This window comes from Aulonocara sp. 'chitande type north' Nkhata Bay, linkage group LG13, assembly GCF_057382095.1.
Source record: "Aulonocara sp. 'chitande type north' Nkhata Bay isolate Kocher_YH1m ecotype deep benthic linkage group LG13, A_spYH_male_GT1.1, whole genome shotgun sequence".
NCBI lineage: Eukaryota > Metazoa > Chordata > Actinopteri > Cichliformes > Cichlidae > Aulonocara > Aulonocara sp. 'chitande type north' Nkhata Bay.
In genome coordinates, this window is record NC_141356.1 from 31,720,707 (window position 1) to 31,740,319 (window position 19,613).

At 43.2% G+C, this 19,613-nt stretch overlaps 1 protein-coding gene across 6 annotated transcripts in view; it reads right to left on the reverse strand.

The window, feature by feature from the left end:
• Positions 1-1,197: 1,197 nt before the first annotated feature.
• LOC147316427 (LIM domain-binding protein 3-like) overlaps positions 1,198-19,613 on the reverse strand; it is a 35,795-nt gene continuing 17,379 nt past the window's right edge. For 2 of the 6 annotated variants that reach the window (XM_086259929.1, XM_086259928.1), the window contains exons 4-15: positions 18,923-18,992; positions 16,127-16,149; positions 14,317-14,505; positions 12,093-12,256; positions 11,837-11,876; positions 8,651-8,707; positions 6,564-6,832; positions 6,093-6,486; positions 5,729-5,909; positions 5,463-5,583; positions 5,012-5,127; positions 1,198-4,903 (exon numbers count right to left, since the gene is read on the reverse strand). In XM_086259929.1, coding sequence (XP_086116055.1) covers positions 4,814-4,903; positions 5,012-5,127; positions 5,463-5,583; positions 5,729-5,909; positions 6,093-6,486; positions 6,564-6,832; positions 8,651-8,707; positions 11,837-11,876; positions 12,093-12,256; positions 14,317-14,505; positions 16,127-16,149; positions 18,923-18,992 — 1,714 coding nt within the window. In that variant the 3' untranslated portion in view covers positions 1,198-4,813. Of the gene's footprint in view, positions 4,904-5,011; positions 5,128-5,462; positions 5,584-5,728; positions 5,910-6,092; positions 6,487-6,563; positions 6,833-8,650; positions 8,708-11,836; positions 11,877-12,092; positions 12,257-14,316; positions 14,506-16,126; positions 16,150-17,989; positions 18,157-18,922; positions 18,993-19,613 lie in introns of all 6 variants that reach the window. The other 4 variants (XM_086259931.1, XM_086259930.1, XM_086259932.1 and 1 more) reach the window with 4 other exon arrangements.

Here is a 19,613-nt window from a genome sequence, read left to right on the forward strand (position 1 = left end):
AGAATCCGCGAGTTTCTCTGTGAGTTTCCCATTACGTCGTAGCTACTCGGTGCTTGTTGGAAGTTTAGGGGTTTTTTCGCTGTAAAAAGAAGTTTTCTTCCCACGCACAGCGGACACTAATGTTTTTGTCACTTTTTATGGAATCAAACTCAAAGTAAGGTCAGTACTTCCACGCTTTAAACGCTGCACGCTCATACTCTCTCTGCACTCGATATATGATCCACTGTTGATCTGCACACAGCTGTTGTCACGAACGGCGCACTCGCTTACGTCACTGTCATGAGATACTCTTGCAGAAAAATAACGGTTTTAGTAACGCAGTAACGCAGCGTTCCTACGGGAAAGTAACGGGGATCTAATTACCGTTTTTGCAATAGTAATCCCTTACTTTACTCGTTACTTGAAAAAAGTAATCAGATTACAGTAACGCGTGCCCATCACTGTTAATGACCTTGTAGTACCATATCACCCTATTAGAGCACTTCGCTCTCGCTCTGCAGGCCTACTTGTTGTTCCTAGAGTATTTAAAAGTAGAATGGGAGGCAGAGCCTTCAGTTTTCAGGCCCCTCTTCTGTGGAACCAGCTTCCAGTTTGGATTCAGGAGACAGACACTATCTCTACTTTTAAGATTAGGCTTAAAACTTTCCTTTTTGCTAAAGCATATAGTTAGGGCTGGACCAGGTGACCCTGAACCCTCCCTTAGTTATGCTGCAATAGACGTAGGCTGCCAGGGATTCCCATGATGCACTGAGTTTTTCTTCTTCACTCACTATGTGTTAACAGACCTCTCTGCATTGAATCATATCTGTTATTAACCTCTGTCTCTCTTCCACAGCATGTCTTTATCCTGTCTTCCTTCTCTCTCCCCAACCAATCACAGCAGATGGCCCCGCCCCTCCCTGAGCCTGGTTCTGCTGGAGGTTTCTTCCTGTTAAAAGGGAGTTTTTCCTTCCCACTGTCGCCAAAGTGCTTGCTCATAGGGGGTCACATGATTGTTGGGTTTTTCTCTGTATGTATTATTGTGCGATCTACTTTACAATATAAAGACCTTGAGGCGACTGTTGTTGTGATTTGGCGCTGTATAAATAAAACTGAATTGAATTTAATGTAGAAACATTTTGTAACACCTGCCAGATTTCATATGTTTTAGTTTATTATTTCAGTTTTAGCTTAAAATTGTTGATTTGTGATTGCACATTCAGGAGCTGAATATATTTTTATTTTCTTGCTTCTTAAACAAATCTTCATATCAGAAAAATGAATCAATTAGATGTTTCCAGAAGATGCTTCCAGGTGTTTGAAGTGCTCAGTTTATTCAACCTGCAACACAAAAACTCTTCAAATGTTCAAAACCTGTTAAACAAAAAGTAAAGCAGAGTTCTTCACTCACAGTATGACATCATTACTTACAAACACTCAAAAATAACAGTGAACAGACGCGTTAGCTTGTCTTTTTTTCACAAACTGATCCTGATATGCCGCATGCACACATTCATCCTCAGAAAAACACACAAACTGTATAAAAGTACAATTCAGAGTAAAAACTGTACACCGGCACACAAACTGGTCAGTGTGCCAGTCAGACCGAGCAGAGGTGGATTTCAGCAAAGGCACGGTTCTCTGCAGGGAGACAAACGCTTTCATTTAAATCACAGAATAAAACTAAAGTTTAAATCAAAGAATCAGAGGCTCCGTTCACACTACTCAACAACCAAAGTTTATAAGCTGTGCTCAACCCAAAAGCTTACTTATTTGCAGTTCCTCTACTGGTCACTAGGTGTAACTAAAACACCTCGCCTGTACTAGCAAATTAAAGATGAAAAAATCAAATTTTTCTCCAGAAAACAGTGTAGTACTTTAAAAAAATAACTCCTCCTCCTCCTCTTGTTCTTTTACCAAACGTTTCACAATTCCGAAAGTTTCTGTTTGCTTAGTTGCAGTTCCTCTAGTGGCCACCTGAGGCTGCTATAACATACGAAGTGTGTTCAGATGCTTTTCATTCTTTTATGTGAGTTTTATTTTATTTTTCAAAAAAGAATCATATTATATTGTTATGGGGGTTAGTTGGGGTTCCTCTCACGGCCTCTAGATGTTCCCAAAACGATTTGTAGTGAAATGCAAAAATAAAATTACATTTGAAAAAATTACAACAAAACCCCCCATTATAGTCATTTTTTAAATTCATCTCTTAGAAACTTATCACAAAGTCTTTTCTGTTTATAGAATGATTTAATATAATGAAAGTTCCATTTGCGCAATTGCACTTCCTCTAATCACCACCAGAGGCCACTAAAACACCACAGCAGTGTTAAATCAGTTTGGGAAGTAAACAAAGTCAGATGATTTTAATTATTTTATATACTCTATTATTCAGTTTGTAACAGTCACAGTGGTGTGGTGTCTCTTTAATGTAACATAAGTCAAGGGGTTATGAGGTCATTAGTGTGCACCACTGCCCTCTCTGATTTATGGGAACAAAGTGCTTGCTCTCCAGAAACCTTTGCAACGTTACGGGCTGTATGAACACTGTGTGTCATGTTTGATAAGTAGCAGCCGTTCAACCGGGCCTTGTATGGTTGATGAAGAGGAGGTGCATTAACGGATATGCTGTGGAATTCCCAGTACCAGTGTGATCGTGTATTCTTCCTGCTATCCTGCTAAGGTTTCGACCGCCTCCTCTCAACCACTGAACACAACCCAACATTACAACGGAGTTTAACTCAACAAAGGACTGGAATTGAATTACATTGTGGTTTGCTCTGTTGTTGGCCACTAGGTGGTGCTAAAACATGCTGCCTTTAATGACAAAAGCGGAACAAAGTAAAAAAACAAAAACGTAGATTTTTTTAAAGGAAAATCCAGCTTTCAGAAACACAATGCTTCTTCTGTTTACAGAATTTTTTAATACACCAAGAGTTTCTGTTTGCTTAGCTGCACTTCTTCTAGTGGCCACAGGAGGACGCTAAAATAGGGTGACTGGTTATTAGAACATGAACCATGGCGTAGTTTTTAAAATGTAAAAAAGTCTTTATGTGCTTAATGATTAAGTCTTAGCAGAGAACAAGTCAAATGAAAGATCTGAATTAAGTTGTGGTTTGCTGATGTTCCTTTAATGGCCAAGAGAGGCTCCTAAAAACTGTCTTTGTATTAAAAACGTATGAAAATTAACAGAGAAACGCTTTTAAAAACCTTCACTGAAGTCCGTTTCCCCAACTGTAATGATCTAAGTACATATAAGATTATTCTGTGTTTTACAACCATGAGAGCAGCCACATGTTTGATGCCACAAAAAAAATAAAGAAAATACAAAGTCTAATCTTTTTCAGATTTGGGAGGATTCACGGTCTGCAGTGTGGGCGGAGCCATTGTGTTGTTAACAGTCAGACTAAGGTTATCACATTTACAGTGTAGTTAAAACACACACACACATAAATCATCATGAAATCAGTACTTAAACTTAACCACGTGATGCCAAACGCTCTGAAACAAACATGAATCAAATAACTAATCATTTGCACGCAGCAGTGACGATATACTAGCGTCTCAATAAAGATCACACTGTCGAATAAATATGAAATTCAAGGTTATTTCTCCCCCCGAAGCACGTGAAGTCGAAGAGCTGTCTCACCTGAGCAGGTTCACCTGAACAAACAAGTCCAAATGCACCTTAGTGCGGCGTGAGAGCAGAAGCACACCTGCACTTGGAGCCCAACAGCTTCTGTGGTCAGTTTAACGTTTCCAGTTTATCTAGACTCCGTCACTCACACAGTATCTCTGTGCGTTTAGATGCGGTTTTCACATTTAAAACATCTGGAGGTTCACCTGCTCAGGCGGGGCCACAGAAACGTGTCACCTGTCGTGTGTTCATGCCCCCAGAGTCGGAGTAGTGACGACAGGTTGCAACGTCAGAAACACTTTTCAGTCTTTTTTATCTCCAATTTGCTGCTGTTTATAGATTTTTCAGCTTCTCTGCAGTCTGTTGTTTCACTTCGTATTGCCTCATAAAAACTTTCATATAATTTTATTTTAGTCTAAAAGGGAAATAAAAATATTAAAGTCGCATTCAAACAGTCAACAGAGGCACATTACCAAAAATAGTCCAAAAATGGTGAGAACAATATCCGCTATACGGAGTCCAGAGAGTGCCACTCTACAAAGTTTAATTATAATAAATTTGTAATTTCATTCATATGAAATAATTCACAAGTTAACTTGAAATTTTAAACACTACAAACCAAGCCAAAAAAAAGTACTAATAAAACTTTATAATTTTTATTTCTGACATTTTTTTTCATGAAAATAATAACTTTATCAAAATAATTAAAAAAAACTCTCTTAACCCTCTTAACCCTAAATATCCCACTACTTTAACCCCGTGTTTAAGAGAAAAATAAACATACTTCATACACTCTGTTATTGATATTTATTAGAAAGAATTTCTTCCTCATATTATAATATTATTATTTAGACTTACTTAAATATCTATTTAATCCTTATTGCATAGCTTAGCCAGTTTAATATTTTTGTTGTTATAAGTTTGATTATTATTATTAAACACTAAAAAATATAATATTTAATTTGGCACCTTGCAGACTCCCTACAGTCACTTGTATTTCTGCAGCTCAGCAGTCTCTCACACACACACACACACTTTTTCGGGTAGAAAAATAAACCACAGTCCGTGATGCGACGGGTCGGATGGATCTGAAGCAGAATCATCAGGCAGCAGAAATTTGAAATTTGCACAAAAAAAAGAAAAAAACCCAGCGTTTCCACACATGTTGGTGGCGTGATGAGGCGTGATCCGGCGGGTTTACACGTTGATGGCGTGAGCGTGCTTCTTGCACAGAGGTTTATCTTTCTTTGAGTAGAAGGGCTGACCCTCGAGGTTCACGTGGCAGACCTGCAGACGAGAAAACCGGGGTGAAAAACTTCAAACTGACCTCTGCTCCCCTGCATCGAAGATTTAAACAACCGGACCCCCTCAGACCCAGCTGCTCGTGGTCCTTACCGCACAAACAAAGCAGGTATCGTGCCAGGTGTGACCCAGAGCCTCGATGAACTTATCGCCAGCTTCCACTGGGAAGTCGCACCCATGACACTTAGTGCTGAACAGCGCGATGTAATCTGAGCGACACAGAGATAGGAAGTGTTGAAGATGGCAGCCGTGAGTCCAAAAACAGTGAATCATGAAGTACGTAATCCCTGTTAATCTGTTTCACACACTTTGTTCTACTCTTGGATCTTTTTGATGTCACACAGGGCACACAGAAGCTCCACACACTTGTTGTTTGTGGGGGCAGGGCCAATCAAAAGAAAGAGGAGTTAAAATTGAGGGGCTGCACTGAGACTCTGATTAGCAGTTCCTTCTCTGAGCGTGATGCATGTGACAGTTTTTTGTGTCTGCCTGATGTCTGTGCAGCTTTTCTCGCAGCTGTGATGAAGGCGTGGTGTCGGCATACCTTTCTCGCAGTACGGCTCTCCGTCCTCCATGTGGAAGAGGCTGTTTCCAAAGGCTTTCCCACAGGCAGCGCACACAAAGCAGGTGGTGTGCCATGTCTGCCGTAGGGCGTGCATCACTTCCTGCGACATACAGCGTGACAAGATTTAATAAGGTCTAATCAGCCTCTAGTGTCACATATGGGTGGCATTTCAGTGCAAAACTTATGGTTTTATAACATTAAATAAAGGAAAATAAAATCAGAAATGGTGTCTGAAAATTTCTCACCCCCATGATCTTGGTGTTGCAGCGAGCGCAGGTCGGGGCGAAAAACTCTTCGTAGCAGTTCTCACAGTACACGTTGTTCTGTTCCTCCACGAAGCTGACGTCAGCCAGAGACATGTGGCAGTAGTGACAGTTAAACTCCTCGGGGTGCCAGGACCGGCCGAGGGCCACCAGGAATGGACCCCTGCAACAACAGCAGCAGCATTTTAAGTAATTTGATTTTAATTTGCCCTTAAAGTGACATCGTTTCATTAACGTCACTCGTTTTAACCCAAAGGAGGAACCTCAGGAGCAAAATAATAAAGCACCAACAGCTGCAGTTCCTCTGATCTCCACTTGAGGCTCCAGAAGTGTGTCAGTGCGTTACCTGATGACGCTGTTGCAGGCCCCGCATAGAGGCGTGCGACTGCTGGCTGCAAACCTCTCCGCTCTTTGGGCCACGCCTCTGGCCACAGGTGGAAAGGGGGCGGGGCTAGAGGTCATGGGTCCAGGGCTGGGGGTGATGGGGGCGGGGCTGGGAGCTGCATGCCCAGCAGGGGAGGGGTTAGGGATGTACGCTGGTGGGGGAGGGGCGGCCTGGGGCAGTGGCTGCACCTTGATGGTGCTGGAGGTGGTCTTGCCGGGGTCGAACTTATCAGCGAAGTTTGAGTCGGTCACCCACGGGGGTCTGTTGGAGGATGCTGGAGCAGCCAGAAGCGGGGCCGGGGCGGCGGCTGGAGGGCGGTGCTGCGGTGGCACTGCAGCTGGAGCCATAGGTGGTGCTGTGGGTGGAAGAAGTATAAATATGTGTATATAAATATTATATGTGCAAGTTAATATAAACAAAACAGAAACTCACCTGGCTGTGAAGGGTAGATGCAGGCAGTACTGACTACCTTAGGGGGGGCGGAGCCAACAGGGATCTGAATTGAGCTCTGTTGAGTGGGTGGAGCCTGCTGTGTGGGTGGTTGTTGGTACTGCTGTGGCATTGGTTGATACTGCTGTGGGGGCCGAGCTTGTGGAGCTTGCTGCATAGGTGCATGTTGGTATTGCTGTGGTATTGGCTGGTACTGCTGTGGGTGTGGAACTTGTGGCGCCGGCTGCATGGTAGGATGTGCACCGTACTGGCTGGAGAGGGAAAGAAATGTCATTATTACCTATTTAGAATGATTTCCAAATGGTTCTGTCATCAGGTTCAGTTTTGTACTTGGGGGCTCGTCCGGGATTTTTAGTCATAGTGAGCCTCAAGTAGTTAGCCTCAGTGGTAGTTATGGTATTAACTACTTCAGGTTGTACTCAAAAAAAACTTTAACTAAGCTAAGCATGTTTCGAACCACAAGCTAAGTTAGTCATCAACACTGACTCAAATTGTAATCTCATCAATGGGTGTAAAGATCCTGAAAGATGCGTTTTTCATTGTTGTGTCTGACTTTTAGGCTGTAACACTGTGTTATTAAGAATTTAATGCTTTCTTCTAGCAGTTTCCATCTAATATATGTGGAATTCACTAGATTTACTTTGATAAATATTCCAACATTGAATGAAGTTTTAGCTGATATTATTGATGTCTTTGACATGCTTACATGTTCGTGCATTTCATTAGCTATATCAGATATTTAAGATAAAGATAAAGTTTTGCTGTTGTTACACACACAGTAGAGCTGGGTACATAGGAAATCTTCTGCAGAGCTTAGAGTCAAACAAATACTATATACATGTAGTATTTATATTATGTAGTCATTTATCCATGTGATTAGAGTGGATCAGAAACGCTTTTAAAAACTTTTTAAAAATTAATAGCTCCATCAGTGGAGCTATTAATTTGAACTACATTTCAACAATCAATTTAATTTCTAGCTAGCTTTTCTAGAGCACATTTAACTATTTTCACTTTTTCTATATATTTATGAATTTTCAGCTAAAAAATGACCCATAACGTTGAACTCTTTCAGCAGTTTTGCTGATTTTAGTGTTAACCATGTGCTTTTCGGGTTTAGGTAACTGTTTCTGCTGGTTTTAAATTTCTCTCTAAACTGTTTAACTAACCTTTCTTCTAATTTTTGTGAATATGGCGGTTAGGGTTAGTCTAGGCTTCCAAGCATCCCCTGAGGTGCAGATACTCACTGTTTTTAAACAGAAACCTCTACAGACCACATTCAGGTTTGGTTTGCATCCTGGACTGAGTCAAAAATGCTCTTAAACTGGTTCTAACTGTGAATCGTCATCTGAATATAGATAAGTTGCAGTAAACAGTGATTACAGCCAGGCTGCTGCACTGTTTTATGAATCAAAAATGTAATTTGTGAGCCAAAAGTTGGGCTTTGGAGTGATTCGAATGTTTATGATGTTTTTACACTCTCTGGATGTGTCAATATAATATTGTCACAGACAACAAGCATATAGAAACTAGCATCAACAGCTTGTTTGAAAGAAAGAATAAAATGTTGAGCAGGACAGAAGCACAAAGGGTCCTCTTTCAAGAAGTGTTGACAGGTTTTGGGGTGTAAACCTGCAGTTTTTCTTTCTGGGGGTATCAGTCTCAGGTCTGGGTGTTTAGCAGCAGCTTAGCTGTATCAGACTTACCTGATGTAAACAAGGTTAGTGTTAGGGTAGAGGGCTTCAAACCAAAACTGAATTCAGCTTCATTAACAAACAGCAACAAAAGCTTTAAGGTCCTTCCTTCAGAGGGCGTTAGCAGAGACTCAGCCTGTTATTCAGCTGATGAAATGATGGTGGGGTTACTGACTGTTACTCAGGTGTTACATGATCCTGACAGAACTGCCAGAGTTATGGGTTCAAACACCACCCGTGCACAAAACCCTAACAATCCACTTGTGTGCCGCCAGGAGTTTTAGCTGAAGAAGCCTCCGTTTAAAAGCAGCTGCTGTGTTACTGAGTGCTGTGAAGCCCACGGCCGCGAGCGCACCTGCCCGCAGGGGTTTGTACCTGGAGACTGCAGCTCTGTACTGGAGGCCGAAACCAGCGGCAGGCTGTCTCTTCAGGCTGCGGGCATAGAGACAACAGCAGCAGAGGTCATCCAAACTGAGACGCTACGTCCCCATCCTGACCCCCGCTCTCTCCCCCATGATGTTACTCAGGTGCGACTCGGATTGACCATCAACCTTTTTCTTTCTGTCTAACAAATAATCAATAATCAAATCAGGACCCAAAGACCCAAAAATAAGAAACTTCATCGCCTTCACCAGACCAACAACGCCACAGACAGAAGATCCTTCAGGAAACTGCCAGACAGCTTAAAGACAGCCGACAGGATGACGTCACCTCGCTGCTTTGGTCTCAGAAACATTGGATCAAATGTCAAAAAGGTTTTTTTCTATTCTGCAAAAACATTTGTACAAAGCACAGAGATCAAACCAGAGGAAACTCTGACACGATCACTCAGATGTGGTTCCTGAAAGACAGTAATGGCTCTGAAGCGTGACAACTATGTGGATTTAGTTCAGTGTAACTCCAGCAAATGAAGAAACAACAAAAAGCCGAAAAACAAGCAGATGAAACCCACATGTCAGACTCTCCCTTCAGCACGTGAATGCAACACTGAAAGTCTGGGAGCATATATCCTTAAAAAAATCACATCAACACACCAAAGCTTTGGAGAGCCAAGAGGTGATTATTATTTCCTGCTGAGCAAATAGACCATTTGTCCAGGTTTTTATTTTATTTTACTGAACTCTGTTTTATTCCCCGTGTCCCGTCGTGTGCTGATGTCATGGCTGATCTCAGCTCTTAACCCCTTGATTTTCTTCTTCCTTGCACTCTTTGCAACCTTGTCACTGTGTCTCTTATAATCATCGATGAAGCTGTTTAAGCTGCACAGACCTGCATGAAAAGAAGTCAGCGTAAGCCCAGGTGGGCTTAAACACTCTGATTATCTCAGTTTTTTCCTCTTGGATCTGGATGGTGTCATAGAGGGTGGATATTCCTAATATAGTCATCGCAGACGCCAAAGCCACACCCACCAAACTTGCCCTAAATGCAGGAGGAGGAGCTAAAACAGCTTGTTTCAGACGCAGGATGAACTGTGACTCATGCAAAGCTGCAGAGCTTCTATTTAACAGATTAGCTCTGCTTTAAAGGAACAGAGAGACATCGTAGGACATAAACTTTTATTCTGAGAGTGTTTTCCTGCACACGATAGATTATTTTGATTTGTGAAACATGCAAAGCTACTTCAGAAAGGCTTTTAAAAACCTAATTTATTTGCTTCTACTCAGTTTTTCTTTCCATGGACAGAGGAATAAGACAAAGGATTTTATATTTAGCCAACCAACATGTGTTTGTTAGTCAGAGATAAGCCAGTCAGCACTAGTCATTCTACATTAGAGGTGTACGGACACCAGCTCCTTGTTTCAGGCTGAGGACTTTGCTGCACAAAGCCATTCAGATAAATAAGAAATAATTAAAACTTGTGCCAGAATAAGAACACAGATCCTGAGATAAGCAGAATAAACCACCTTTAACTGATAGATTTTTCCATTTCCCAGCATGATCGGGATCATGAAGCTGGATTTTGCAGTGAAAATTTTCTTTCTGTGTCTTTGCTTCTCTGCTTTGAGGCTTCCAGCTCAGCCCTGTGAGTCTAATCCAGCTGCTTCCTCCTTGATGACTTACAGCTAAAGAGAAAAAAAGCACACAGTCTCTTTATTGGCGGATAAAAGCTTGACCTCTGCTCCTATTGATTCACGGTGAGTCATTGGACGGCGTATGGACTCTGACGAAGGACAGAGGGGAGCCGGAGCTTTGAGGGGGAGGAGGTTGTATTTCAGTCCAAATTAGGGGGGGGGGGCAGAGATCGATGGTGCATAATGGAGGGTTGATTAAATAAGTGCACGGAGAATAGAAAGCTCCATCCATCAGAGCTGGGACGGGCTGTACGGGTGGGGCGGGGTTGAAAGGTTTGCTCATCCTCTCGGAGACTCGGCTGTGATGAGATTTCAGACGAGCCGCTGGGGAAACAGGAAGTCATGGAAAACAGACTGAGGGCAGTGACACCTTCAGAGGTCGTCAGCGGACGTTCGGCCCAGCCCTCACCTGCAGCTCACCACACCTGGCTTGTCTGACAGCGCGGACTCTTAGACTGTCCTCGGCCACATAAAGCCCTGTTTAGGACTTCTGAGCCACGCAAGGTTTAAGGGGGTGTAACTGAGATATAAGTAGCCATGTGTCTGCCGTCTGAGGCACCTGATCCCTGAAACCAGCATTAGACCCAAAACTCTTAAACACAGACACTTATTTGCACATGCTAACTCACAGCAGCCTGTTTAAACTGGGCATGCTCCAAACCTGACAGTCTCAGCTGTTCATGTTTCTGCAGGTGAAATGTGGAGATTTTAACTGCGAGCTGTGAGCTTCACCGCCTGTTGATAACCTGATGTCTGCAGAGTCCTGCAGAGTGTCGAGTACCTGCAGGCTGCATACTTTAGTTTGACTGTATGACGTCACACAGGCTGAGAGTAAAAAGTCTGCTTTGTCACGTTTGCGGTTTTTGCTTGACTTTCAATTTTTCCTGCCTCGGCTAAACGTGACAATAAAGAGCTGGAGGATGACTCTCCTCTGCACACTGGTTTTCTCTCTTTAACCAATCAACACCAGTTACCAGTAATCAATAAAGAAAGGACCAAAGAGGCGGGGAGTCCCTCGTGGTGCCCCACCAATTTTTTAAATGATGTTTCCTCTGAGCAAATACACACACACACATTCTCGTTTTGATATCTCAGTGAGGACATCTATTTGACAGAATCCCTAGCTACTCACCTCAACCAAAAATGAACCCCAGCCATAACCTAACTGTAACCCTGAGACTAAACCCACACTATGAGCCTCAAAAATGCCTTCAAACCCGTGAGGACGAACACTGTCCCCACAAGGACGTCGAAACAGGTACACACACACACACACACAGTCCGGTGTCCCCTCCTGCTGGTCACATGAGCTCATTACACGTGAGCAGATTCAAAAGGCTTCAGACACCAACCAATCACATCGCGTTTACGTATATATCAGAGCCTCAAACAGAGACCACCTGTGCAGGTGTTCTCATGTCCGGGGCAGATGAGGTCGAGACTACAGGTGAGGGGGTCAGCAGCTGACTACTGGAGCTCTGCTGCCTACCTGCTCCTCTTCACAGCCGCCGCCTCCTCTTCAGTGAGCGCTGTAACAGAAACAGAGGAGAGGGGGCGACACTGAGCACCTGATGATCAGATTTAACTTTAAAATCATTCCCACAGGTAATCGTTTACTCTAATTACACACCTTTGTTTGTATGGAAACATACATGAGTCTGTTCTTGCTTTTATTTGCTCTTTTAAATAATTGAGGATAATACGGGGAAGAGGAAGAGGAGGAAGAGGAGGAAGAGGACACTTACAGGACTCGGTGCCGGTCATGTGGGCCAGGACCTGGAAGGACTTGGACTGCACGTTGGTGCTGCGGCGGCTCCATTCGCTCAGCTCCGGGTCCTTCTCTGTGCTCTGGACGGCCTGATAGACCAGCGAGGCGCTGTCCACGAGGCGGTCCATGACTGGGACAGAACTGGGACCACAGACAGGGGGCGCCACGTCGCCCACGACCAAAGCGAGTGAAAAATAAAGAGACAGTGAAGCACGAGCTGTGGGCCCAGCAGTGAACGGAAACAAGTTTTCCCTGCCCAAAGTTTTGACGTCCTTCTAACCCTGGAATTAAATATCTGATATTTCAAAGGTCACACGAACAAAACGTTACTGAAGGTGATGGAGCAAAGAGGAAGCCGGACTCGCATGTCTGAGGACGGTTTGTTAGAAAAAGGAACAAACGGAGATAAAACACAGAAAGAGGCTCAGAACATTCAGCTTTGAGTCTCTTTGTGTATCTCACGTGTTTAATTTGTGCATCTTTGTGACTTTATTCCATCTGTTTTTCTGTCTCTTTTTTTTGTCCAGCCCAGGCAGACCTGAACCTTTCTGCTCATTTCTACTTCCTTATTTATGTTCTTTGTCTTGTCCTGCACCTCGCAGCAGCTCACCCTGTTTGAAACCAGCTGTTCTGCCTGCTTGCTTCTGATTGGCTCTCTCTTATAAACGGAAACCTCGGCAGGGTTTTTGCAGCTTTGGTCATTTTTCTGAACATCCACCAGTTTGTGCTGTGAAGTCAGTTTCTTCTCTTTCAGGCTGTTTTCAGTCTTTTAATCTTTGTGTGGATGTTCGGGTCTCTTTGTGGTTACAGATGCTAACATTAAAAACTATTAATGACACCATTGTGTTGTTTTCCATCTTTCTGAGGTTTTTTTTAGTAGTTTGAAATCTTTTGTTGTTCTTTAAGGCCCCTCTACCTGCAGTGCACCTGTATTTGGCTCCGCCCTGCAGGACTGCAGCCTGTCGGCTGATTCTGGTGACACGTGTCATGTTTCTGTCTTGTGTTTGATGTTTGATCTTTCAAAGCTTTAACACAACTCAGGGGAACCAAAGCTTTTACTGGCTCTCAGTGAAGGACGCACGGTGAGGGAGGAGGAGGATATCATACTGGACTGTAATTGGTTTTCCAGAGATGCCCCCTCCTGTACAGATGAGTAGTTTTATTCAGGCTTATATTTCAATAAGAGCGGCTTTATCGGGGTCTAAAATTAGAGAGGCTGAAATAAAGAATGGGCATGGAGACCTTTGGAGGGGGACAGTACACAGCGACAGCGCTACATCCCAGAGGAAGAGCAGGCGAGGAAGACACCACCAAAAACACAGCAGTAACATGACTTTATCAGCAGTTTCTGACAAATCAGTGCGACTGGAAATGCATTCGGCAACAAGACGATAGGTAACAGGGTCAAACGTGATCACGAGCGAAGAAATTGGGATGACCTGCTCAGACAGAGGGAACGTCTCTCTGGGGGACACTTGACTCGGACTGGTCCACCTCATACGGACCGACTCCCACAGCACACCCGAGGCTTCAGCCACACAACACACGACGCACAAAAAAACAGGATCCCAGAGCAGCCCGAACCAAAAATTCTGCTTTCTGATATCACGGAAACCTTAGCAGTTCCTCGAAGCCACCACAGAAGAAGTCCCCCTCTCCCCACATGTGCACAAACAGGCAGCACAATATTGCAGCACCAAAATCATCACCACCAGTGTCAGCGATGAGCCGGACGTGAAGCGGGCTGAGACCAAAGAGGACGGACAGAAAGGAGAGGACAGGTGGAGGACACTTAAATAGAGTAAAGAGAAGAAAAGGGAGGAAGAGGCAACGAAGGGAAAAAGACAAAAACAACAAATGAAAAGTAATTTCTCATCAAGAAATATCTGTGGGTTGAGTACTCGAAGCATCAGCCTGTAAACTGAACGCTGCTGCCTGTAACACATCCACGTGTTAGAAAACTACAAATATGGATGATCAGCCCTCAGCAGGACTGATAGTAACTGTGTTAGTCATTACCCAGGTGGTGTTGTGGCTTTTGATGTTTTTGATACTGAGTGTAAAAAACTGGTGGCAGGGTTGAGGGGTGCACGTGGGTACAGAAGAGGAAGATGAGGATGTCAGGAGGAAGAATTAGAGATAAGTCAACGTATAAAGAGGGAAGGAGGACATGGAGAGGGAGGAGGAGGTGGTGTTCATACCCAGCGTCGTGGCCCTTGGTCTGTGTTTGTCCCGCGATGGCGTCCATGATGGAGTCCTGTGAATACATACTGATGGGCGTGTTGTACTGGGCGTGGATGATGGTGGCCTTACCGCCGGGGCCTTTTACTTCAATGGGCTTGCTGGTGGAGAGGGCGGAGTCCATCAGCACGCTGGGATTGAAGCCGGCACTGTCGGGTGGGGAAGAGGAGGGGAAAAGGTGGAGATAAAGGAGGCGATGGAGGGACGGAGGTGAGGCGTGTGGGTGAAGGTGATGGGTTTGTCATGCTCACAGCAGACGGACTAGTGAGGCTAAAGTTTTCAGGCTAAAGCTGAATGTTTCCAACAGAATCTCCATTTAAGGTGGAAACCCCACCCACAGCATCACGACAGACTACAGAAAACTCTGAGTGGCGTCCCACAGCGATCCGTTCTCCGCCCACTCAGACTCAAAAATTATGCTGACTTTGATTCATTTGATTACATGTAAAAAATGTATGTTGTAAAACAGATTCCATTAAATATAAATTAGATTTGTGTGATTGAGGTTCACAGGATTAACTGTTAATACCAAGCAGGTCTTCCTTAATTAATTTGAACAAAAGAACCTTTGATTTAATAGATTTCATCTGCTTCAGTCTGCTTCACATTCATGAGGGTGAAGAATCTTTTGTTTTTAGTGCATTATGCTCTAGATAATAACAACAAATATCAGGAATATATCTGTTTTTTATGTATATGTTTTTTAAGGCTAATAATAATAATAATAATAATAATCATAATCATAATAATGATAATAATAATAATAATAATGATAATCTGCATGTTCAGACATGCAGATTATCATTATTATTATTATGATGATTATTAATAATCATCATAATAATAATAATGATAATAATAATAATAGTAATGAGTAAATGACTAATTTTGTATCTTAAGCAGAAAACTATAATTTTTTTCTGTCTTTTGAGTACATTTAAAATCCACAGATAACAAACATAATTATATAGTTAATCTAACTGATAACAGAGCTCGTGCATACAGGTGGATTAAGCAGCTGTCACATGAACTCTGGTGACCGTCTAATAAATTCGTGCCACACTGCAGATGCTGAACCATTAGATGAATCTACCTCAAAGCTTGTTGCTGCAAAACGCTGATAAAAATACTAAATTTAACCCTTTTTTCTGCAAATATTGGACTTCCAAAGGACTCACTGGACACAAGCTGAAACCACTCCTATAAAATTAGGTCATTTTTTTGTGGGTAATAAATACAACATGAGCGATGGTCTTTACAGCTGCAGAGAAAAAGGAAAAGTCTTATTTCCACTTCAACAAAACCCAAACTGGTTTCTGCACATTGGTTAGAAACGACTGACGATGCTTTAAATTTCATGCTTGAAACATTCGCATGCGTCCACCGCAAAACGTCACAGCAGCTCATTTAAGCAGTGCGTCAAACCATGACCTTTAATCCCAGAACACAAACGTATCAGAGCAGGAACACAGCTGACATTTAGTCCACTTCACTGCTGCACAAAAACAACCTGAAGGCTGAAGCTTCTCACGCTCTAGCAGGCTTTTATTCTGAAAACTTTCCTGTAGAGTTGCCTCAGAAAAACACCAAATAATGAAAAAACCACAGAAAGCAAAATGCATCATGCAGCCAGCTGTTCCGCAATTTCAGTTTGCATGGATAATTTTGAAATAGAGTCTGTAAAGCTGCAGGACCGCACTCGCCATCACCCCACGCCATGCCTTAAACAAACACACATCCAAGATGCATTCAGCTGCAGAGGATACTAACGGTGGAGCGGCGGGGGGGAAAACCTTGCTTGACCAACAGCAGGGACAGAAGAGAGGACGAACACGTGGAAGGACAAAGGAGGGAAGACAGAGGAGAATATGATGTTAGAAAACATATTCAGCATCATTCACTGTCCATCAGAGGTCAGAGGTCACATCCTCTGTTGGCTGCTGTGACGTCCGCTCTGCGAGTGAAGAGGAAGATTTAATCACAGCCTGTTCACAGATCCCACAGATCCCACAGATCCCAGCTTCAGGGGATGGAGCCTGAGGCAGACTTTGCTGGGGTCACGTGTCTTCTGGACATTTTTTAAAGTTTCTTTGTTTTGGTCTTCTCTTATTCTGTCTTGTCATCACAGATACATAATTATGCATAATGTTATTTATCTGTTTACCTTTTCTTAATTTACGATTCTAATTCTTTGGATTAGGATGTATTTTTCTTCTTATTGCTCCTCTTCTCATTAACAGCAGTGGTGATATTATTATTATTGTTATCAGTAATATTAGTAGAAATAATAACCAGGGGTGTGCATACTTAAGTGTAAACCTATTTATGGAAGTGCAGGAACGTATCAACGTTAACTTTGAGACGAGCTACTGTACATGATTAATATAACATGTGCGGAAAAAACACATAAATGGTGATAATCTTTGTGAGTTTCATCTAAGAAGAGTCAGCGACATATGTGCATATGGTATGATAATTACAGCAGGATCATTATTATTATGTGTGTGTGTGTGTGTGTGTGTCCAGAGGGTCCCCTGACCTTTAAAAGCAGCCAAACAAACTAACAGGTGTTTGGGCTCTTCGGTGACGGAGTAACTGAATCACATTATTAATGGCGCGCGTGTGTGTGTGTGTGTGTGTGTGTGTGTCACTGTATACGTGTTCGTGACTGTAAACACACACCTCCACTGCAGCTGCAGCTGATGCAGAAGTGTTTGGATCGGTCGGCTCATTGCACCTTTTTCTGTAAAGTAACGTGTGACGTGACGCTCTTCTGCTCCCAGCTTGGAAACAGTCACTGACATCGCAGCACAACACAAACTCCACATAAGGTCAAAGGCTAACGCTGAGGTGGCCTAACTCATGATTTACATAGAGACAACATTACACAGCAATCTAAGGTTAGCCAGCTAGCTGTAACTTAGCTGCACAGCACGTATCTGAGCTCCATCGCGTCCAGGTCAGCTGTTCATATTTGCAAATGCACATTGTTGCAGTGGCCTGCAGTTTGCACGGGAGACGCCAGCTTGTCTGCAAACACTTGCCAAGTACAATCTGAGAGGTGGACCTCCTTCAGGGTATGAAAACATCAAGTCCGCATTGAGAACATTAGTAAGTTTTAGAGTAAGTGTGGTGTGTGTATGGGTGGAGCTGCAGTTTAACGTGTTTTTTTTAGGACACGTGACAGCATCACTGATTTGGTTTCACTTTTATGACACTGAAGGTTCAGATGCACTCATGTTTCTCCTCTTTGGAGTCAAAGGTCAAAGGTTACTGAGATTACTGCAAGGTTAACATGAACCTATAGTATAAAAAGTCCTCTTGAAGGGGGCGGAGCTAAAACAGCTTGACCTATAGGCTGAGCAGAAGCCCAGTATCAGATAAAGAAGGATTATTTCAAACTGTGAATCATGCAGAGCTGCTGAACGAGAATCCAGGACTATAAATGTAGAAATGAGCAGAATGGGTCCACGTGAATTATTTTGTATGAACCGAGACACCGGAGACAGCAGTTACTGGTACCGCACCAAACAGGAAACGTATTTTTCTTCCTCTTTGAACCATCTTTGAATCTGTTTCTGCTTCTTGACCTCTCATCAAACATGTCGCCGGGCTTCTAACGCCTCCACCTACCCCGCAGGCCGACCCGCCTGCATCGCGGCCATCTCCCTAAGAGTTTCCTCTGAGTACAGGCCGATGGGGGAGTTATACTGCCTCCTCTGAGCGGGGCTGACCGCCGCCGCACGCCCCCCGGGAGAGTCTGCCTCTGCAGGCCCGGAGGAGGTACTGCGGCCGTTTACCTGCACCGATGGAGGCGTCAGGAAGGGGAGGAGACAGGAAGGAGAGGGAGCAGAGCACACGCTTAAAAGACGATATATTTTTTTTAATCAAGGTGCTGTTATTCTAACCATGGGATCCTTTCAGTATAAAAGCCTGAAAGCATAAAGTGACTGAGAAAATCATCAAAAAGAAAAAATAAATAATTATTGTGAAAATAAATAAACTGACCAAATACATTCCTTTCATTTTAAGTTAATCTGTTGGATCAATTATCATCACTGCTGGAAATCTCTTAACTTAAACAGGAAATGAAATTCATCATGACTGCTCCTGTTTCTGTTTTCCTGCATTTTTGTTTTTGCACAAAACATTTTTGAGGTGCTAAGTTTGGCCTTTCTTGCATTTTTTTCCTGCAGCCACCAGGGGGCAGCAGCCATATACATTTCTCCAAAATACCTTTAACTGGTGTGTGTGTGTGTGTGTGTGTCTGTGTGTGTGTGGGGGGGGGGGGGGGGGGGGGGGGTTGTTTCACTGTAGACAAAAATAACCAGTGCTGCACAAATACAGGACAATGATTAAAAACATAAATGTGACTACAGAATAAAATGATCCAATGCATATGAATAAGTTACTTCACTATGAGGAAACCTGTATGCGTGCATTACAGTGTTGTTACTTCTCTGTAATCATTGTACGCTGCCAGATATGCCAACAAAACAAAGGTGAAGTAAATTCATCCTGTTGAAGAATAAAATAATGATTTTGATGCATTATGGGTTCATTTACCTGCTGGTGAGGGACGACGGGAATCGTGGCGTCCATTCTCGGTGCCGCCATCGGAATCGGACGCTTCGACCTGCACGGAGAAAAGAAAGAGAGGCATTGACGCTCGCATCGTGAAATGAAAGGAGGGCAGCTTATCTAAGAGAGAGAAGATGAAAATGAAACGTGAAGGTTTTAATTCTCGTGCGCTCCTCTGAATATTTGTGCCTCGTAGAAACGACCATAAAGTCTGGTTTTCATCAATCATCTGCATTCTGACAGATTAACAGTGTAGTCTGTCAGAGCGGCAGCGTGACAGCGTCCATCCAGCAGGTTTAATAATCAAAAACAAACTGAAACCACCGTGTGATGAAACGTCTAAGCAGGACTTTTACAAATCACTTTACTTGTGGCTATTATAGAAAAAACATCAGCAGCAGGAAAAGCTTCAATTTCTCCAGAGAAAATAATAAAAGGAGGTCAGATGTTAAAGCAGACTGACGACAGAAAACAGCAAAATTGAAGTCGGATAAAATTGCAGCAAATGGAAGAAAAGGTGAAAGTAAGGGCACAAAACCAAAAAAAGTCGGCTCCAAATGCTCGCCTCAAGAAATGAAAGACAAGGTCTGAGAGCTGCGATGAGAATGAACACAAAGAGAACGTCTGCTCTGAAGAGTAATGAAGCTTCCTGCTGCAGGCCACAGGGCCAACCACA